This window comes from Notolepis coatsorum, assembly GCF_963971535.1.
Source record: "Notolepis coatsorum genome assembly, chromosome: 15".
In the NCBI taxonomy this organism is placed as follows: Eukaryota; Metazoa; Chordata; class Actinopteri; order Aulopiformes; family Paralepididae; genus Notolepis; species Notolepis coatsorum.
Genome location: NC_140179.1, coordinates 76,335,654 through 76,357,447, shown reverse-complemented (window position 1 = coordinate 76,357,447; position 21,794 = coordinate 76,335,654). Strand labels below are relative to the sequence as shown.

At 49.1% G+C, this 21,794-nt stretch overlaps 1 protein-coding gene across 1 annotated transcript in view; it reads right to left on the bottom strand.

Annotated features, from left to right (window-relative positions):
• golgb1 (golgin B1) overlaps nt 1–21,794 on the bottom strand; it is a 74,660-nt gene that overhangs the window by 27,319 nt on the left and 25,547 nt on the right. The window contains exons 9-11 of the mRNA XM_084330699.1: nt 21,106–21,182; nt 16,995–17,064; nt 9,207–14,334 (exon numbers count right to left, since the gene is read on the bottom strand). Of these exons, the coding sequence (XP_084186825.1) occupies nt 9,207–14,334; nt 16,995–17,064; nt 21,106–21,182 (5,275 nt within the window). The remainder of the gene's footprint in view (nt 1–9,206; nt 14,335–16,994; nt 17,065–21,105; nt 21,183–21,794) is intronic.

Sequence of the window (21,794 nt, the reverse complement as noted above, 5' to 3'; positions counted from 1 at the left end):
CAGTAATAGTCTATTTGTGTATAGTGTATCGTGCGGCTAAAGTTCTACAGTGACCAGCATCACCAACGCTTCCTCGTATCAGCTAGAGTGCTTATCCAGGCTGGGCTGCTTTCATGGCGCTTTCACCCGAGGAGACCTAGACGAGAACCGTGTGGACATGTACACTGGATTAATCTACCCGACGACTACATAGCCCTTTGCGGCTGGATTATATTTGTTTTGGTCCTGTGATTTATGGAGCGGAGAATCGCCGACGCCTACACGTCTTGGATTTACCCTGTGAGGAGCCAAGTCGAGTCTGCGCCTCAGAGAGCCTGAGGCCGGCTAGCTTTCTTCACTGTGGAGCTACAGTCTACGGAGAACAGCTGTATTCGTCTGTGGATCAAGAGACTATTGCACCGTCTCCTGTACTTGGAGTCTCCTTAGTCATCGTTGACCAGACTCTCTACTACCGACAGATCCTCTACCCCTGCTGGCTTACAACCGGGGGGACCCTTCCAGTATCTCCCGCTATATATTACTAGTGTACCATAGATATAATTCCCTAAGATTCAGGTTGTATAATTACCTCCTGCGTAACCAGAGAATGGACATTCATTATTGATTTGCCTACGCACATTCCTTTGCCTTATAAGCGCATCCAAAGTATAATAGAGAAGTATATTATGTACCTTTTGCTGCAATAAATACTTGATTATCACTTGGTGTGGAACCGATTCAATGTGGGAAGTGTTCATCATATTTATATATCATGTACTGTATGGCCAGTAATTAAAGTACATAAAGCGGTAGTGGTTTAATGATACCATACTTATCAATACAGTCAGGGAATTGTACCCCTCAGTTACAATTGGTCCTTCGAGCCGGAGGGTAACTAGTGTAATATTAATATAGTGGTATTAATATTGACATGGCCTATGATGAACACTCCACAAAACGGTTCTCCTAAAGTAGATCGCCCGCAGCGTAGACGGCAGACACCTCAGTACTTAGAGGATTACGTTGCCAATATACTACCTAGCTTTCTACAGACGGTAAACGCGGAAAGGGTAGATAGTAAAATTATGTCCGACCCTATCGACCAGGCTACCCCGCCAATAGAGGCCCTAGTGGGTTCTAACGTAACTGACCAAGCTCACGGTAGGGACCAGGAGGGACCCGACATGACTTTACCCCTCGCCAAGACCGAAGAAGTAGTCCCCGGAGAGCTCCAGGATAAAGACAGCTCTCCAGGGATGGAACTCTACCCGCTACAAGAAGAGGAGAGCACCCCGGAGATGGATCTCCAGGACTCGCCACAGGAGAACAGATCTCCAACGAGTACTGCCAGGAGCGGATCACCTCAACCAGCGTCTTCCCCCAGCGAGGCGGACAAGATGCTGGCACAGGCATTCCTCGCCAGCCTAGCAGCCTCAACAGAGCGCGATCGACTCCAAGCACAGACGCTTAGTGAGCGCGAACATTCTTCCATGGAAAGAGAACGCCTTCAAGCGCAGCAACGGAGCGACGAAGATCGTATACGTCTAGAGATTAGACGCCTTCAGACGGAAGAGAACATGGTAAGGGACCGGGCCGAAGCCCAGCGCGCCGCTGCCGGTGCCCAAAGAGAAGCAGAGCGCGACCTCGCTCTCACCAAGCGCGAAGCCGAGCGCGACCGATTACAAGCGCAGATAATGGAGCAGCTGATCACCAGGGCAACACCCCCTCCCTCCGCACGGGGTTCCAGGGTCTCGTCAAGACAAGGGTCAAGGGCACCCTCCCCTACCCGATCAAGCGACCCTGAGCCCGACCACCAGAGAGAGCCTATACCCCCCTCCGAACCCCTTCCCCGACCGGTCCAAGTGAGACCCAGCTACAAGGAAGAAACGGTCTACACCGCGGAGAGGCTAAATAGACGACTACAGGATCTAGAGGACCTGCCAGAGGAAGAAGAAGAGGGAGAGGAGGAGAGTCAAGCCCGACAGCAGCACAGTACTCCACAGGACCAGGAGGTCCAGTACAGCCCAGGCTCTACAGACTACAGACCCCCGACTCAATTCATGGGTGAGCTTGACGCACGACCAGCCCCGAGGAATAGCACCTGGATACGCGGGCCATGGTACCCAGCAGGTACCAGCCCACCAAGAGGCGTAAGAGGAGACTCGCCTAGGAGGCCTCTCTTCCAACGCTCACCGATGTGCCGGCCATCCATGGCATCATACATTGGCACACCGACGTTTCCGGACTTCACCCACGAGAACAGAGCACAGTACACGGAGCTACGAATGTGCTTAGAGACAATGATGTCCGATGTAGCTGATGAACCGTACAAGTATGCTATCCTACTGAAGCACCTCAAGGTGCCCCGAGCGCACAATATAGCGCTGGCCTATGCCACCTCTACTACCCCATACACAGCGGCTCTAGCCGCACTCGACCAAATATATGGACGCATATGGGACTACGTAATACAAGAGATAAGGCATATTGACCGCCTACCCCCAGCCACAGACAATCGCTCACTAGATGACCTGTCTATCAAGGTACAATCCCTGGTAGGGATGCTGGGGGCGCAAAGAGAAAAGGGTATGCACGAACTGTACGCAAACTCTAATGTCGAGAGGATTTTAGAGAAGCTTCCGCCCGCCCGACAAGAGCGCTTCAGGCGGCAAAGAGACCACCGTGATCCTAACGGTCCCGAGCCATCCCTCCTAGACCTAGCCGACTTCCTGGCGAGAGAAGTCAACAGCCTACGGTTGGATACGTTCATGCGGAGCACCCCAAGCTCCAGAGAGGGACCTAGGAGAGCAAACGATGGCCGAAGATTGGTGACCGTCATGCACCAATCAGAATCAGTACCGAGCAGCAAGAACCACAGTACCCCCTCGATGAAAGAGAAGTGGAAGATGGTGTGCCCGTACTGCGAAAAGGAACACTGGTTGTCACAATGTGACACGTTCAAGAAGATGACCGCCGACGAGGTGAGTCAATGGATAAAGTCCAACCGACGCTGTTACCGATGTGCGCGCAGTCACATGGCAGCCGATTGCCGCTTAAAGAAGAGGTGTAGTCGGTGTGACGGAGCCCACCTAGATGTCCTACACGACAGTAACAGAAGAAAGCCTGCACCCTCAAGCAGCACAAAGGCAAGTGTTATGTACATTGACCCCGCCAGCAGCGGGGGCGCCCGGGTGCTCTTAAAGGTGGTCCGCGTAACACTGAGTTACCAAGATAAGGTCATGGACACTTACGCCGTCCTTGACGACGGGTCAGAGAAGACCCTTCTCCTCGCGTCCGCTGCGGCCCAGCTGGGGCTGCGGGGGAGCGAAAACCAGATGACGATTCGGACAATAAGAAGAGATCTAAAGACGATAAAGGGCGAGAATGTCTCCTTCACTATCGCAGCAAGCGGGCAGCCAGAGAGACGGTATAGGATTACTAACGCTTTCACCAGCCAAGAAATAGGCCTGTCGCAGTACACCTACCCCATCGCCAAGCTGATGGATAAATATGTGCACCTGCGTCAACTACCTATACCGCTCATAGACGGTGCCACCCCGACCCTGCTGATAGGCTCCGACCATGCAGACCTCATCGTCCCGATAGACCGGGTCCACACAGGGCCCAGAGGCTGTCCTGCAGCAGTCGCGACCCGCCTAGGATGGACATTACAAGACCCCCTCGCTAAGTCTCTTAACCGAACAGCAGCCACTAGCTGCCTCCACTCCTGAGTGACAGAAGAAGACACCACCCTCCTACAGCACGTCGAGAGGCTATGGACACTAGAGACAATGCCCTTTAAGAGCGAAAAGAAAGACATTCGTTCCAAGGAAGACATTTACGCTATAGCCCTACTCGAGCAGGGGACAAAGAGAGTCAAAGTCAACGGAGTGATGAGATACGCAACTCCACTCCTGAGGCGAGAGGGTATGCCTACCTTCCACGCCCCAAAAGAAGCGACGGAGCGGTATCTATTGAACACAGAGCGGCGCCTAGCCAGAGACCCCGCTCAAGAGACGGTGTACCGCGCTGAGATTAACAAGCTAATCACAGCGGGACACATAAAGAAAATTGACATTAAAGAGGCCGATCAGACGACCGAATCATGGTACGTGCTGCCCCACAAAGTCCACCACAACGGCAAGGATCGTATTGTGTTCAACTGCAGCTACCAGATCGGATCACAAAATCTGAATAAAGAGCTCTTGCCCGGCCCAACACTCGGCCCCTCTCTACTAGGCGTGTTACTACGTTTCCGCCAAGACAAGGTGGCCATCAGCGGCGACATCAAAGGGATGTTCCTGCAGGTGAGACTAGTGGAGGAGGACAAGCCCCTGCTGCGGTTCCTATGGAGAGAGAGGATCGGGGATGAGCAACCAGCCATCTATCAATGGGAAGTCCTCCCTTTCGGAACCACATGCAGCCCATGCTGTGCTACGTTTGCACTGCAAAAACACGTCGCAGAGGACCCAGCAGCTGATGAAGAGGTCCGACAAAGTGTAGGAAATAGTTTCTACGTGGACAACTGTCTGCAAAGCGTCTCGACGCCAGAAGAAGCCGAGGCCCTTCTACTCAAGCTCCGCGCCTCCCTGATCAAAGGCGGCTTTGATCTCAGGCAGTGGGCCAGCAGCGACCCGCAAGTATTGCGCAGCCTCTCCCCCGAGGACAAGGCAGCAAGCAGCGAGACCTGGATGGCGACCATCCCAGGAGAAGCCCAAGAAATGACATTAGGACTAGTCTGGCGCTTCAAAACAGACTCGCTCCATTATAAACACACACCCCTGACCAAGGAGCAGGGAAGGTCGACTGCACTACCGACCACCAGACGGAGTGTATACAGAACACTCGCCAGACAATATGACCCGTTGGGATGTATTCTACCTTACACCACCAGGGCAAAGATGATTGTAAGAGCGTTATGGGACAAGGACCAGGGCTGGGACGACCCCATACCCGAACACCTTGCATCCACATGGAGAGAGTGGGAGACGGAACTCAGCTCACTCCCAGGTGTCAACATACGCCGCAGCTACTTCCCACCCACAGTGAGGCCGGAGACGTGCCAGATGGACCTGCACGTCTTCAGCGACGCCTCCGAAGTGGCCTACGGTTCGGTGGCCTACTTGCGTGCCCGAGAGGAGGGAGGAGAAATACATACTGCTTTCATCCTGGCTCGCTCAAGAATAGCCCCACGAAAGCAACAATCTATCCCGCGTCTAGAGCTCTGCGCAGCCCTAGCAGGAGCGCAACTCGCCACGTTAATCCAACGTGAACTCACCATTCCGGTGCAAAGAACAATCTTGTGGTCAGACTCCACGACAGTACTCACATGGATCCGGTCTGATTCGTGCAGATACAAGGTCTTCGTGGGAGTCAGAGTCAGAGATTCAAGATTTAACAGAAGTAGCAAGCTGGAGGTATGTGGACACAAAACACAACCCAGCTGACGTCATCACCCGGGGAATGTCCCTGGATGACCTCACCCGTCACAACCTATACAGTGACGGACCAGAGTTTCTCAAGCTCCCGGAAGAAGAGTGGCCTACACCCACCCCACGGGAAGCGAGTAAAGAGGAGGCCGAAAACAAGAAATCTATGTTCTGTGGATTGAACACACTCGTCTCCACAGACCCCGACATAGACGATTGCCTCACCCTAGAGAGTGCGCAGCTAAAGACATTCCTGTGGCACCACCCAGAGGTTCAGCTCACTACTGACATTACAGCAGCTGACTACGAAGAAGCAGAACTTCTTCTACTACAACGAGCCCAGAGAGACTCGTTCCCCGATGAGCTAGACTGTCTACAGGGAGCAAAGCCCGTCCCATCAGACAGCAGACTGCTCCACCTAGCCCCCGAGAGCGACGCCCATGGTCTCATCAGAGTGGGTGGTCGTCTGCGGAGAGCTCCAGACTTACCGGATGACGTCAAGTACCCGATAGTCTTAAACAGCCGACACAAGGTCACAGAGCTGATCATAAAGAAATACGACGAGGATGTGCATCACGCCGGGGCAGAGAGAGTCTTCGCGGAGATCAGACGTCGTTATTGGATACTGCAAGGGAGAGAAGCAGTGCGGCGCTTCCAGCGAACCTGTCTAGACTGTCGTAAGTGGCGAGCGCAGCCCAGTATACCCCGGATGGCTGACCTACCTCCCTGTCGCCTCCGACTCGGCGACAAGCCTTTTCACTCCACCGGTATGGACTGTTTCGGCCCGCTGTATATAAAGAAAGGAAGAGGAACCGAGAAGCGGTGGGGTATTGTATTCAAATGCATGACCACCCGAGCGATGCATATAGAACTCCTTCCAACCATGAGCACAGACTCATTCCTTATGGCCTTCCGAAGATTCACATCGCGGAAAGGCAAACCGTCTATATTATTGTCTGATCACGGGACAAACTTCAAAGGCGGAGAAAGAGAGCCGAGAGAGAGCTTCCAAGCTATGGGCCCAGAACTTAAGACCCACCTCGCTCCATCCCAGATTGACTTCCAGTTTAATCCCCCGAACGCACCTCACTTCGGTGGAACTTGGGAACGAGAAGTACGTTCAATAAAGACAGCCCTGTACGCCGTACTTGGGGCCCAGACCGTGGCGGAAGAAGTCCTAATGACAGTCCTCACGGAGATCGAGGGAGTATTGAACTCAAAGCCCCTCGGTTACGTCTCAAGTGATGTAGCAGATGTCGACCCAGTCACCCCCAACACACTCTTGATGGGGCGGCTGGACCCCGCGCTACCACAGACAATGTACAGGCCTGAAGAAGCGAACGGCCGAAGAATGTGGAGGTACAGTCAAGTATTGGCTGACAAGTTTTGGAACCGCTTCCTACTCCACTATCTACCGTCTCTACAGACCCGCCAGAAATGGGTGAAAGAGAGAGACAATTTGACAGAAGGAACAGTCGTCATGATTATCGACCAGTCACTACCCCGAGCTATGTGGCCGGCTGGCCGCGTAAGCAAAGTGATCACCGGTGCCGACGGAAAGGTCCGAGCAGCCGAAGTGCTCGTCCAAGGACGGATCTACACCCGACCCGTGGCGAGGCTAATAGAACTGCCAAGGCTCCCCGATACTATCGATGACGACCATGACCCCATGACTTTGTGAACTGCCCGACCCCTCACAACAGACATTGAGTAGTGGACAGTGCGGTTAATCTGTCTCTGCTTAGCTAATTAGGTGGGACTAATTAGGGGGCGGCTGTTACAAAGGATCAGATTAAACCGAATATATATATTTATTGATTGATATATATTGCATAGTATTTGTATATCGTTTGATATCTCTTGTATATTCCTTGTACATATACACGGAATATCCCTTTAGTCCAGACCATAATATTTCATTCTCCTATTGGACAGCGGTCCACAGGCGCCAGAGCCATGCCTCCGGAGTCAGGTTCAAAGTCACCGTCAAGACATGTCTGGACATGCCCGGCCTTGCCCAGGGCTACGAGACAGAAATGAGGTTGGCACTAGTTTGTTCGCCGTGCATATAAATATGGCGCAGGTGAATACAGAAGCACTTAGTCAGAAGTCAGAGTTACCCAATAAGTTGAAGCCTCACCCACGATACTCCGTGCGGTGAAGTATGGCCTGTTTGGCCCCAAATAGAGCATTGAGACCGCGTGCGAATTAATAACTGAATTGTCAGAGTTTGGCGCTATACCGTCGAGTGCGACATATTTCTATTAAGTCAGTAATAGTCTATTTGTGTATAGTGTATCGTGCGGCTAAAGTTCTACAGTGACCAGCATCACCAACGCTTCCTCGTATCAGCTAGAGTGCTTATCCAGGCTGGGCTGCTTTCATGGCGCTTTCACCCGAGGAGACCTAGACGAGAACCGTGTGGACATGTACACTGGATTAATCTACTCGACGACTACATAGCCCTTTGCGGCTGGATTATATTTGTTTTGGTCCTGTGATTTATGGAGCGGAGAATCGCCGACGCCTACACGTCTTGGATTTACCCTGTGAGGAGCCAAGTCGAGTCTGCGCCTCAGAGAGCCTGAGGCCGGCTAGCTTTCTTCACTGTGGAGCTACAGTCTACGGAGAACAGCTGTATTCGTCTGTGGATCAAGAGACTATTGCACCGTCTCCTGTACTTGGAGTCTCCTTAGTCATCGTTGACCAGACTCTCTACTACCGACAGATCCTCTACCCCTGCTGGCTTACAACCGGGGGGACCCTTCCAGTATCTCCCGCTATATATTACTAGTGTACCATAGATATAATTCCCTAAGATTCAGGTTGTATAATTACCTCCTGCGTAACCAGAGAATGGACATTCATTATTGATTTGCCTACGCACATTCCTTTGCCTTATAAGCGCATCCAAAGTATAATAGAGAAGTATATTATGTACCTTTTGCTGCAATAAATACTTGATTATCACTTGGTGTGGAACCGATTCAATGTGGGAAGTGTTCATCATATTTATATATCATGTACTGTATGGCCAGTAATTAAAGTACATAAAGCGGTAGTGGTTTAATGATACCATACTTATCAATACAGTCAGGGAATTGTACCCCTCAGTTACAATAATATATATATATATATATTTTTTTTTATCATTCTTTCCAAAAGCAGAGGCCTAGAAGCGTGGCTAATGGTGCACATACCAGCGAGGCTAACTGCCTAAGAAAATGGGCACAGAGGCAACACAGAGGTGTGTAACCTTGACACTCGCAATGGATAGGTTTGTTGTCAGAAGCGTGGATTTTCCTTGCAGACAAAAACAACCCATTGGCAGAGAAATGTGCTGATAATGATATATTATCTAGTCGACATCTTTGACCGCCTCAATGCATTGAATCTGGGACTACAAGGTCGGGACACAGACCTGTTTGGACTAAAATGGAGAGCTGGATTAATTTAAGGAACTCCGTTTGTGGCACTCCAGAATAATCAGCAGAGATTTTGTGGTATTTACTCAGCTTGAAGGCTTTTTTTAAGCAATTTTTTTTTAAGCCCATCATCTGTAGCCACATAGAAGGGCTCATTGAACAATTTCGAAACTATTTTCCTGAATGAGAGAGCACTGACAATTTGGACAACAAGATCCTAGATCCGTTAATTACGCATGACGCATAATTTTGGCCAATCAAAGTCGACTACACAAATCCTTAGTCGGGGACAGGCCTATTAGTATAAAATAGTGCAGTGCAATAAAATAGTTCTCGTAGGGAAACAAGGCAGCATGAAGAGAGGAATTCTTACCTGTCGACTGAAAGCTGTAGCTCCTCTTTCTGAGCCACCTCCCTTTGCAGCTGTTCAGTCAGCTCCTTGGCCCTCGTCTCAGCCTCACGCACCTCAGCCTCCTTCCCCTGGAGCGTGCCGTGGAAGCGGGTCTCCCACTGTCGAGTCTCGTCCAGGACCCTGTCCCTGTCGTCCTGTAGGGAGGACATGCAGCGCGAGAAGGCGGCCAGCCGGGCCAGAGACTCGTCCAGACGGGCTTGCATCTCCTGGGCTCGTCTCTCAGCTCCCTCCGCCATCTCCCTGGCATCGTGGGTGGCGTCCTCCTCCTTATCCCTGTCTCTGTAGGCCTCTTCCAGCCTCAGTTCCATCTGCTTCAGCTCTGCACCCAACCTGAACCTCACAGAGTCCAAGGTCTGCTCAGCCTCTGCTTTCATGGCGGCCTCCTTTTGCACAGCGGTCTGCTCGCAGGCCATCTTCTCAGACAGGGCTTGGCCGGCCAGTTTCTGGGCCTCGTCCGCCTGGGATTTGCAGTTAACCAGCTCGGCTTCGGTCTTCCTCATCTCCTCTAGGGTCTCGGAGGCCTCCCGACGGGACCGCTCCAGTTCTTTCTGAAGCTCGTCGTGGCCCAGCTGCAACGCCTTGGCCTCCCTGCCCAGCTCGCTGATCCTCTCCTGGTACTGGATGCAGTCCCTCTGCATCTGACGCACCTCCAGCTGCTTCTCCCTCAGCAGCTCCTCCAGCTGGCGTGCCCTGCTCTGGCTGCCTTCCCTGACCCTCTGGGCGGACTTCAGCTGCTGTTCCAGCTCCCGCTGCTTCCCGGACTCCGCCTCTGCCTCGGCCCGCTCCCTCTGGGCCTGCCTCACGTCCTCCTCCAGCCTGGCCGCGCGACCCCCCTCGCTCCGAGCCTCCGCCTCCAGCTCGGCCCGCTCCCCCTCCAGCCTCTCCACGTCGCGCCGCAGCTCGGTCAGGCGCTCGCGGCTGTCCGCGGCCTCCTGCTGGTAGCCGGCGATGCTGCCGTTGAGCTGGGCCAGCTGGTTCATCAGACGCTCCTCTAGGTCATCCTTCTCCGCCTCGAGGCCACTGCGGAGCTCTTTGAACCGAGCTTCACTTTTAGAGCCCTCTTCTGTGAGATTATGTTGTCTCTCTTTGCTCTCTTCAAGGCTCTGTTGCAAAGAGACAATAAGGTTCTGCTCCTTCTCGTTGGTCTCCTGGAGGTGCTGCTGTAGAGAAGCCAGTTCAGCCTTGAGGTCAGCCTCCCGTTCCTGCCTCAGTTCCTTCTCTGTGCTAAGGGCTATCTCCATCTCCCTTATTTTATCCTCTAGTAATGCCTGTGTGCTTTCTGTCACTTCTGTTTCTACTGTCCCCTCGGCGGGCAGAATGTGTGTTTCTAGTGTGGATACAGCAGTTACTTCCTCCACCGGTGCCTCCTCCGTGGTTTCAGAGGGTTCTTCATCTTCGGGCTGACTCTCTCTCACCAGTTCATCTTGGGTCATTTCAGTCATAAGAGTGCCTGATTGCTGAACGACAATAGACTCTTCGACAACAGCATCAGAGCTAAGGGATGTAGCTGGGATTTGTGTGTTCCCTTTCTCTGCCTCTTGGGGAAGTCGTTCTTGTAACTCTGCAGCCTGTGGCACTAAAGAGTCTCTTTCTGCCTTTGTAGTGTCCAAATTGCCTTTCAAAGCCCCCAGCTCTTCTCGAAGTTTTTCAACCTCCATTTTCAGTGCCTTTTCCTCTCTTCTTAATCCCTTCTTTTCCTCAATCTCTCTAAGCCTCTCGTTCTCCTCTTCTAAGTCCATTATTTTCTGCTGCTTTGTTTTGGCATACTTTCTCATCTTGTCTTTGATGGCCTCCACGTCTTTCTGTGCCTCCTCTGCCTGCCTCTCAGCCGCCTGCCTGGCGGCCTCATGATTCCTCATTCTGGCTGCTAGCTCCTGCCTCTCCTGCCTGGCAGCTTCAAGTACACGTCTCACACGCTCTGCCTCGTCGCTCACATTCTCATAGGACTTTAGCAGAGTCTCATACTCATCCTTCATGCTTTGAGCCTTCTCTCCCCATTCCATGCATGCCCTGGCAGCCTCCTCTTTGGCAATATTTGACTCCCTCTTACAAGCATTTTTCTCAGTTATTATGCCATCCATGGCCAGTTTGAGGCTCTCGCATGATGACCCGAGACTTTGGTTCTCCAGCAACGTCCGGTCGACTTCCTCGATCAGTTTTTCTCTCTCTGCTCTTAGCTTCTCCAGGTCAGCTTCCTTGGCTTCCAGCTCAGCTATGAGCTTCTCATTGGAGGCCAGCTTCTCTTTTTGGGCCTTGTTTTCTTTGAGGGCATCTTTACGAGAGATAAGAGCAGCCTGGAGCTTCCGCTGAAGCTGCAGGATCTTTGCCTCACTGCTCTTTTCCTCCTCCTGCTTCTGAGGAGCCTCAGCTTCCAGCCTCTGGCTCTTCCCCTGCTCAGCCTTCAGTCCCTCCTGTAAGGAGGCTATCAGCTGGTCCTTCTCAGACACCCTGTCCTGCATGGAGTGTAGGAGTGAGTTCTGGTCACCGAGATGACGACTCAGCTCCATGATCTCCTCGTTTTTGTTGTTCAGGAACTGCTTGAACTCAACAACTTCGGCCTGCAGGGTTACAATAGAGACATCCGAGTCCGCAGACGCTGCTTTTGTTGTAGCCTCCACCTCTGCTTTTAGAGTTTCTGCACAAGACTCTGCTTGGAGACACTTCTCTCTAAGAGCCTCCAATTCCCCAGAGAGAACATCAATCTGTCTTTCCTTTGTTCTTAGCAGCTCTAGCTCTTTGCCCAGATCCAAGAGTTCAGTCTCCTTCAATGATAGACTGGCCTGTGTTTCCTGCAGCTGTTCCTCCGATTTATCTCGAGCCATCCTCTCAGCCTGGACCGATTCTCTGAGAATTTGCAGAGACGCCTCTAGTTCCCCAGAGATAACTTCAGACTGCTCATCGGGACCAGGAGGAGTGTGCCGATGAGATGCTCGTGGAGCCGCTTCAGTCTCAGGTGCAGCAAAGTCCACCCAGTCCTCCTGAACCCAATCACCCGCCGCTGGCTTCTCCACCATTTCCACGACAACTGTGGCTTTCTGATGGACCGAGACTTCCTTCTCTGTGCTCACCTCTTCCAGCGCCTTCGGTTCCTTTAGCTCTCTCACTCTAGTCAGTAGAACTTCTCGGTCACTGCCCTGCGCCTCAAAACGTCCAAACAGCTCATTGTATTCTTCCTTCTGCTGCTTCATTTGTTCACGGTGGTGCCTGTCTTTGTCCTTGGCTTTGCGAATGGTGTCCTTACGTGCTTCTTGGGCCTCCAAGAGTTTCTTCTGTAGCGTTTCACACTCCGCCTCGAGGGAGGTCACTTGGGATTGTTGTAACGCGGTCGTTTCCGTAGAGCTGTTGGCCCGCTGAGCCTGCTCCGCTTCCTCGTTTAGGGTTCTGTTCAGAGCAACAGTCTCAGCCAGAACTTGATCTTGTTGAATAATTCTCTGCTCAAGAGTCTCAACTGCTTCTTCCTTAGATCTCAGGGCTTGTTTGACATTCTCAAGCATGGCCTCCATTTTCTGAACCTCCTGCTCTCCATCTTTGTCTAAATGCGATACATTTGAAGGAGTCTCCACTGTTGCCGTGCCCTCTTGCTCTTTCGATTTTCTGGCTTCCACCTCAAAATCAGACACTTTCTTCATGAGGTCTTTGCGTTGCACAAGGGCCACCTGAAGCTTCTTCTTCATGGTGGCTAGCTGGCTGGCCAGTGCTCCTTTATCCCTTCGTAATGTAACAAGCTCACCATCCACATCTACTGTCAAGTCATCACCCTTCACATTCTGTTGCTCTTCTCTGACACTCTCTAGTTCAAGCATCTGCTCCTTAAGCTTCTTGACTTCACCACTTATCAGGAACTTCTCTTCTCCTACCTGGAGAAGCTTAGCAGACATGCTGTCATTCAGCTCCATCATCTCCTGCTCTTTCTCGGTGAGACGGAGCTGCAGCTCACTGATCTCCGAGTCCTTCTCAGACAACGAAGCGTTGGTCATGTCTGTTGTCTGAGAGTTTTCCAGCAGGCTGCACTCCATATCTTGGAGCTTCCTCTCCAGCTCAGAGGACAGGAGCTCCCTCTCCTCCAGCTGAGCACTCAGCATCCTGGCCTGGCCCTCCCTCTCCGAGAGGGCATGTTGGGCCTCCTCCAGGTCTGACATCAGGGCCTCGGTGTTCTGCTCCTTGGTGTGACCTTCAGTCTGCAGGATGTCAATCTGCTCCTCCAGAAGTTGCATTTCAACACTATGTTTCTCTGTCACAGAGCTACGTTGCCAGGAGAGCTTGTCCAACTCTTCCCTGGCCGATCTGAGCTCCTCCACGTAGTTCTGTGCCTGGGATTCCACCTTGTTCTTGGCCGCAACCAACAAATGCATCTCCTCTTCCAGACCGTAGGTTCTCTCCTGTGATTCTGTAGACGTCTCTCTTAGCCTCTGGAGCTCAGCCAGAAGCTCACTATACCTCTTCTGAATCTCCTCAGCGAGGGCCTGGGCAAACACCTGGCCAGCAGTCGAATCAGACTGAGAAAGGGATGCTGCCCCCTGCTGGGCGAGTTGAACCTGCACCGTCTCTCGGATGATAACGGAGGAGGATTCCACTTGGACCGTGGCGGTTTCCTGCTCGATGCTGGTCGCTTCCCATGATGACTGCAGCTGCATCTGACTGAAGTCCTGCATGACGGAAGGCCACTCCTGGCCTCCTTCTTGGTTCACGGCTTCCAGGAGGGTCCAGCTGCTGTGGGCCACCTCAGAGTCACTGCTGGTGACCATCTCGTCTGAAGAAGCCCCTTTCGATTCTCCCGGGGACTCGGACTGAGGTCTGATGAGCTCCGGGCTGCTCTCGTTATTAGCGGAAACGGAGAAGACCGAGGTGTCCTCGGCCACCAGGGTTGTGTCCTCCTCCGGGGTTGTGTCTCCCGGGAGGTCGGGTAGAGTTGTGGGACAGTCATGGGACGCCCTGGTGCCATCGTGTCCGTGATCTGGGGTCTGGTCACAGCTTTCTCCAGACGCAACCCTTGTTGAGTTCTGCTCTACGGCCAGCATGAGGTACTCTTTCAAGGCAACAAGTTCATCGCCTCTCACCAAAAGCTGCTGCTCCAAAGCCAGGATGTGTGCTGGGGAAGTAAACAGAGAAAAGGAAACAAACCTTGTTATTTCATGGTGTCTATGCAATTAGGATTAGTTGTGGCAATACTTAATGAACTGGCTTCTAAATAAGAATCCTTCAGGATTAGTAACAACACATACTTTATGAGATATAAGCACCATCTGAGTGTGATCAATGTTCTGTACTGTATACTAGCTTCTCTGTGTTTAATCCAGTTGTCAAACAGAGACATTTACTGCTCATAATAAAGTAGTGCAGAACAAACCATGGGAATAGAGGGAATGCTCTGCTAGCAGGATACAACACCGCTCAAAGTCCATCTAGTTTGCTTTCAGAAGGAGTGAAGTATCATTAAACAAAAGACAAAGATCCCTATGTGCACTGTCAGGGACATTACCAGTACACTAGGGTTGGGTACCGTTCACATTTTAACCAGTACCGGTACCTGTGAATCAATAATAAAAAATAAAAAAGGACCGAAATGTGGCACCGGTGGAACTCGCATGAATCGGTACTCCAGATGTGATTCGGTCGATACCCTTAAAAGTACGGATTCAGTACCATCCCTAATTACCACTACCTCCTAGAGACCGACAGATTTATATATATTTTTTTAATTATGTTTTTGGTAGATTTTTTACTTGTTTGTTCTACCGGGCAGTCAGGTAGAGAGAGAGAGAGAGAGAGGAAGAACGGGAGACAGAGCGGGGGGAAGACATTCCGGAAAAGAACGCCGGGTCCGGGAATCGAACCCGGGTCGGTCGCTTCGCGACGCAGCGCGTTACATGGGTTGCCACTTGGGGGCCGAGACCGACAGATTTAATGCCACCCAAAGACAGACTTTATTTTGTGTGAGCTACTGTAGGTGAACTTGAGAATGAGGTTTATTTTTGTTTTACTGTCCTGTCTACAAGGATAAGGATATAAGGGAAGTACTTTTTAGCCAAAAGTCCTGCATTTATGTTGATATTATTATTTTTATTTTTTTGGGATGAATATTAAAAAACGTAAAAACTGTTCTGCTTCAGGAAGGGAACCTTTTTTCTTTATAGCAGATTTTATTTGCCAAGCTTGTGAGAGAAGGCAGAATACTTTGTTTAACACATTGTCCGCCATGCATTGTACCCATCCTTGGGCCCAGTCTGCCAGTGCTGTAACCCTATGGAGATGTCTACCTTCTTTGCAGGGCTATAACTTTTTTAATATTATAGCTATATCGACATTACTATGGCCCATTCAACATCGGGTATCTATCGTTCCGGATGTGGGAACGTTATATTTTTTCATTCATACATTGTCGTGTTAATACTGTCGTGAATATAAGTATGTTTTTAAGGTTTTCTGCAGTAATTCCTAAAACGCGAGTTATAGGCCCTGACGCATATGATAGATTATCGATTGGCATTTTTTTCCTATACACGCTATATAAAAAAATTCAAATGTATATGATCGGTATACATTATGCTTCATCATGCGTGAAGGAAAGGGGGGGGGGGGGTCGTTTATAATTCCTTGATCGTCAGTAGCATACTGCATACTGAATTCAGCACCCCAAAACGTATTCCATGCTACACGCATAGATTCAGCCTAACAGGAAAGTCCATTCAAGATAAAAAATTATAAAACACCGTTCTGCCACAGGGAACACTGCATTATCGAGACAGCGCCCCTACGAGGATCTGGCCGGTAATGCACTTTTCCAAATTCCAAGAGTAGGGTAATTCTGCAGTGCCGCTCTGTGACATTGAGTAGGTTATTAAAATGGAATAAAAGCCAAAACAACCTTGCCACGGATATGTCCATGGTTGGCCCTCAACCGTTGGATCCGAAACACGGACATGTCCGTGGTTGGCCGGGAGTGTGTTAAGCCCTAGCCATATTTTCAGAAAATTTGCCTAAAAGTACATACTGTACCCAAGTAAATGGAAGATTGCTCCACTTCTAAAAAGGTATATTTGCATGTTATTGTGTATGTATTCCCAGTGTCAAGAGATAGTGTATGTTACTATGCTTGAGTAAATTGTAATGAACCAAAGGAGAATATAAATTATTATTATTACCGGTACTTAATTTCTTTCCATCTTTGACTGTGAATAACACCATGAAACACCATTGACCAGACGTGAAAAAGAAAGGGCAGATGATTTATAGGGGTTTTTGTAGATACAGTACTGAATTTTGCCATCCGGACACATGCAATTTGAAATATGAATATAGAATATCAGGCCTATAAATGACCTTATTATGGCCAATCTATGGATCAGGCCAAATCTCATCTTTCCAATGGCAGAGTTAAATCTGGATTTAGTACCACCAGTCGCCCGTTACAGGGCAGCAAAGACTGTGAATGATGGGTAGTGTAGTTTTATGAAATGTCGACGTCCATCGAAAGCCCTGGGACTCCTCTTTCTGAGGACTACAACAATTTCCTGAGGGTTAGAGTCTATACTCTTGGCTACATTTGAAAAAGAGACGCAACATTAATTAATACAGACTATTTATCTATTTATAACGTGAAATAAATCCCGATCTGGCTTAAGGGTTAACTGACTGATCGACTGAAAGCCATTCTCCAATTGACTTTCTCTCCCCATGAAAACCCCACTGGGTTCTGTTATATGTAAATTTTATTTCAGGGCGTCTTCTACCCAAACAGGGTTTCCTTACCGATTTCACCTTCCGATGGTTCCTGCAATGACGACTCCAGACCAGGCCGGACCAATGATTCATTAGACATCTAGGAGGAAGAGACACAATTATAAGCCAATATTGAACATAGAAACAAGAGTTTTAACTTGGTGGTAGAGACGCACCTATTCCCATACTGGTATCGGATACGAGGCCAATGCCAGGCTAAATTCAGATGGTGACATCTGAGGATTTCCCCATTACTATAAGAATAGAAATATATAAAAAAGATATGTTGTGTATCTCGTGGATTAGATTATTGCTGCCGTCAAATGGAACTTGTGAGTTTGTGGTCTCTATATGGGAAGTCGAGTACACAGTATGCTTGGCGCTTGTTGCTAGGCAACTGGGGAGGGTGTGGACTGTATGTTCAGTATACTCAGTTTGCTGTATGAAGAGGAGGGAGTGGACTGTATGTTCAGTAGACTCAGTTTGCTGTATGAAGAGGAGGGAGTGGACTGTATGTTCAGTATACTCAGTTTGCTGTATGAAGAGGAGGGTGTGGACTGTATGTTCAGTAGACTCAGTTTGCTGTGTGAAGAGGAGGGAGTGGACTGTATGTTCAGTATACTCAGTTTGCTGTATGAAGAGGAGGGAGTGGACTATATGTTCAGTATACTCAGTTTGCTGTATGAAGAGGAGGGAGTGGACTGTATGTTCAGTATACTCAGTTTGCTGTATGAAGAGGAGGGAGTGGACTGTATGTTCAGTATACTCAGTTTGCTGTATGAAGAGGAGGGAGTGGACTATATGTTCAGTAGACTCAGTTTGCTGTATGAAGAGGAGGGAGTGGACTGTATGTTCAGTATACTCAGTTTGCTGTATGAAGAGGAGGGAGTGGACTGTATGTTCAGTATACTCAGTTTGCTGTATGAAGAGGAGGGTGTGGACTGTATGTTCAGTATACTCAGTTTGCTGTGTGAAGAGGAGGGAGTGGACTGTATGTTCAGTATACTCAGTTTGCTGTATGAAGAGGAGGGAGTGGACTGTATGTTCAGTAGACTCAGTTTGCTGTATGAAGAGGAGGGAGTGGACTGTATGTTCAGTATACTCAGTTTGCTGTGTGAAGAGGAGGGAGTGGACTGTATGTTCAGTATACTCAGTTTGCTGTGTGAAGAGGAGGGAGTGGACTGTATGTTCAGTAGACTCAGTTTGCTGTGTGAAGAGGAGGGAGTGGACTGTATGTTCAGTATACTCAGTTTGCTGTGTGAAGAGGAGGGAGTGGACTGTATGTTCAGTATACTCAGTTTGCTGTTACAGTATAAGATTATACCAACATTGGTTCTCATTCTCGAAACGGACATACGTCAAAGTTACCAAGGAATTCCTTCGTACCTCGATTTACGAATTTATTCGGCATTCTTGAATCTAATCTAATCTCATTTTGGGAGATTATATATACGATTATTATTATTATCATTTTGGAGTCACAAATTGCTTTCACGCTACGGAGCGTGCGTGTCTATCCTCACAATATCCTGTATCAGATGCTGCATCTTAATAAGCTATAGATTTATATGGAATTCGTTCATCTATTCTTAGTCTATTCCACAATATCCGTGATTGGTTTTAGTTCCTATTTATTTAGTTTGTACTGTGTGTAATGCTCACGATGCCTCATTTGAGTCATGACTATAAATGCCAAACGTAATTGTTAATGATACAAAGTCATATTTATCTTTATTTTTTTGGATCTACTTTTTCTCCCAATTTTGTATTATCCAATTCTACCCTCCCCTGTCTCGAACGTTGTTAGACCATGCCTCCCACTGGTCGGCTGCAATGTGGACGAAGCCTTGCATCACGTGTCCCCTCCGGTACACGAGGAGGCAGCCTGTCGCATCTTTTCACCTGTACAGCGCGATCTCTCAGTGGCGAGGTATAACGTGCGGGAGGCTCACGCTGCCCCCGATACTTCCTGATTCTGCTGTGCAGGCGCACCAACCGACCTGTAGGAGTCGCTGTCCACAACGTCCGATCCCTTAGCACAAATTTATGGAAGTGGATAGGGACCACTAGCCTAGCTTAAAACTCCAGGAGAGGTGTTTTTGGCCAACAGCTAGGCTAGCAGTGGTCCGTATCCACTTCCATTAATTTGTGCTAAGCTAGGCTAGCTTGCAGCCGGATATCTTTCTACTGAACCCACAGAGAGGAAACTGATATCCATCTTCTTGTCTGAATCTGGAGAAGATGGTAAGTGCATTTCCTATACTACATATACGTGCAATGCAAAGTTATTTATTATGATTTAGTCGGAGAGGTCAAAGGTCAGTAAACTGTTACAGTCATGAGGCACTAGGGGAAGAGCTGCTTCGCAGGTTAGTGACATAGCAGTTCTGCATAGGAGTTTGACAATTGCAGCGTGAAAACCCCCGCGGTACGGTCTTATTTGGTATGGTCTCATTCGGTACCGTCTCATTTGGTACGGTCCTACTCAGCACGGTCCTACTCAGCTTTTTGATGGTTGAGTAAGCATTTCTTGGGTACCTCTTCAGTCATCTTTAAATCGCCAGATGTCTACTATCTTCCGGGTTTGATTGAGTAAACTTACCATTGTTACTTTCAGTAAGTGGATTTATACTTTACTCCCAAAAATTACAATAAAAGGCATGTCTTAACCGACTTAACTCAATCACGGACAAGGTCAGTTTTAACCCCCCAATGCGGACAATGCGCCTTTCCAGTGTACGACGTAGATAAACTATTTACCATCACAAATGGTGTAAGGTGTAACTAAGTGCTACATAATGCTACTGTAGGCACTGATCATATGCAATGTGATTTATATTTCCATGACAAGGGTCGGGACAAAAACATAACTTCCCTACTGCACAGTAGGAGCAGATCTTTGTCCGATTGTGTAGATACTGAGGGTAGCAGGGTTAGTAGCTTCTGTCTGATTGTGTAGGTACTGAGGGTAGCAGGGTTAGTAGCTTCTGTCTGATTGTGTAGGTACTGAGGGTAGTAGGGTTAGTAGCTTCTGTCTGATTGTGTAGGTACTGAGGGTAGTAGGGTTAGTAGCTTCTGTCTGATTGTGTCGGTACTGAGGGTAGCAGGGTTAGTAGCTTCCGTCTGATTGTGTAGGTACTGAGGGTAGCAGGGTTAGTAGCTTCTGTCTGATTGTGTCGGTACTGAGGGTAGCAGGGTTAGTAGCTTCTGTCTGATTGTGTCGGTACTGAGGGTAGCAGGGTTAGTAGCTTCTGTCTGATTGTGTCGGTACTGAGGGTAGCAGGGTTAGTAGCTTCCGTCTGATTGTGTAGGTACTGAGGGTAGCAGGGTTAGTAGCTTCTGTCTGATTGTGTCGATACTGAGGGTAGCAGGGTTAGTAGCTTCTGTCTGATTGTGTCGGTACTGAGGGTAGTAGGGTTAGTAGCTTCTGTCTGATTGTGTAGATACTGAGGGTAGTAGGGTTAGTAGCTTCTGTCTGATTGTGTCGGTACTGAGGGTAGTAGGGTTAGTAGCTTCTGTCTGATTGTGTAGGTACTGAGGGTAGTAGGGTTAGTAGTTTCTGTCTGATTGTGTAGGTACTGAGGGTAGCAGGGTTAGTAGCTTCTGTCTGATTGTGTAGGTACTGAGGGTAGCAGGGTTAGTAGCTTCTGTCTGATTGTGTAGGTACTGAGGGTAGCAGGGTTAGTAGCTTCTGTCTGATTGTGTCGGTACTGAGGGTAGTAGGGTTAGTAGCTTCTGTCTGATTGTGTAGATACTGAGGGTAGTAGGGTTAGTAGCTTCTGTCTGATTGTGTAGGTACTGAGGGTAGTAGGGTTAGTAGCTTCTGTCTAATTGTGTCGGTACTGAGGGTAGTAGGGTTAGTAGCTTCTGTCTGATTGTGTCGGTACTGAGGGTAGTAGGGTTAGTAGCTTCTGTCTGATTGTGTAGGTACTGAGGGTAGTAGGGTTAGTAGCTTCTGTCTGATTGTGTAGGTACTGAGGGTAGTAGGGTTAGTAGCTTCCGTCTGATTGTGTCGGTACTGAGGGATTTCAGACCCATCCATTGTATCTCCAACCTTGGGACTTTGTATCTATATGGTGTCTTTAATTATTTTAAACATTCCCAAAAATTTGCCTTTTGTGTATAATTATCCTCCACTCACCATTTCAATCTGCTGTTCCAGATGTTGTATTTTGGCAGCAGCCTCCTCCCCTTCAACGGTTCCTCTATCAAGTTTTTCTGAAAAAACAAAAGAATATTAAAATGTAGCCAGAATCAGAAAGGGCTTTATTTGCCAAGTAGTTTTCACATACAAGGAATTTGCTTTGGCCGTTTTCGGTGCAACATTAGTGGACAGACATTAACAGACAGATAATACAATAAAGAGGTGGAGTAAAATGAAATGAAATATGAGCCATGTTAAAGGGGAACTATCTTATAAATGACCTTTTCCAGTGTTTAGGGTTATTTTCTAGCTATGTGGACTTATAGTAATAGGATCTATGTCTCTAATTCTCGATTTGGCACATTCTTCCAATTCTCCTCTCACAATAATGTCCCTCCCTCAAGTGAGTCATCTGAAAATTAGCCTATTCGTGACGTCATATGGTGCGTATTTGCATAATAACGCCCGCCCCCCTCTAGCTGCCGAGCGAGATAGACCCACGGTGGTGGACTCCCTCTCATGCTCCCGAACCGAGAGAGAGAGAACTGTAAACACTCTGCGTGTCCTCCGGCTACCTCTCGAGGAAGTCCACCACAGCTCATGCTCCCGGGAGGACACGCAGAGTGTTTACAGTTCTCTCTCTCTCTCTCTCTCTCTCTCTCTCTCTCTCTCTCTCTCTCTCTCTC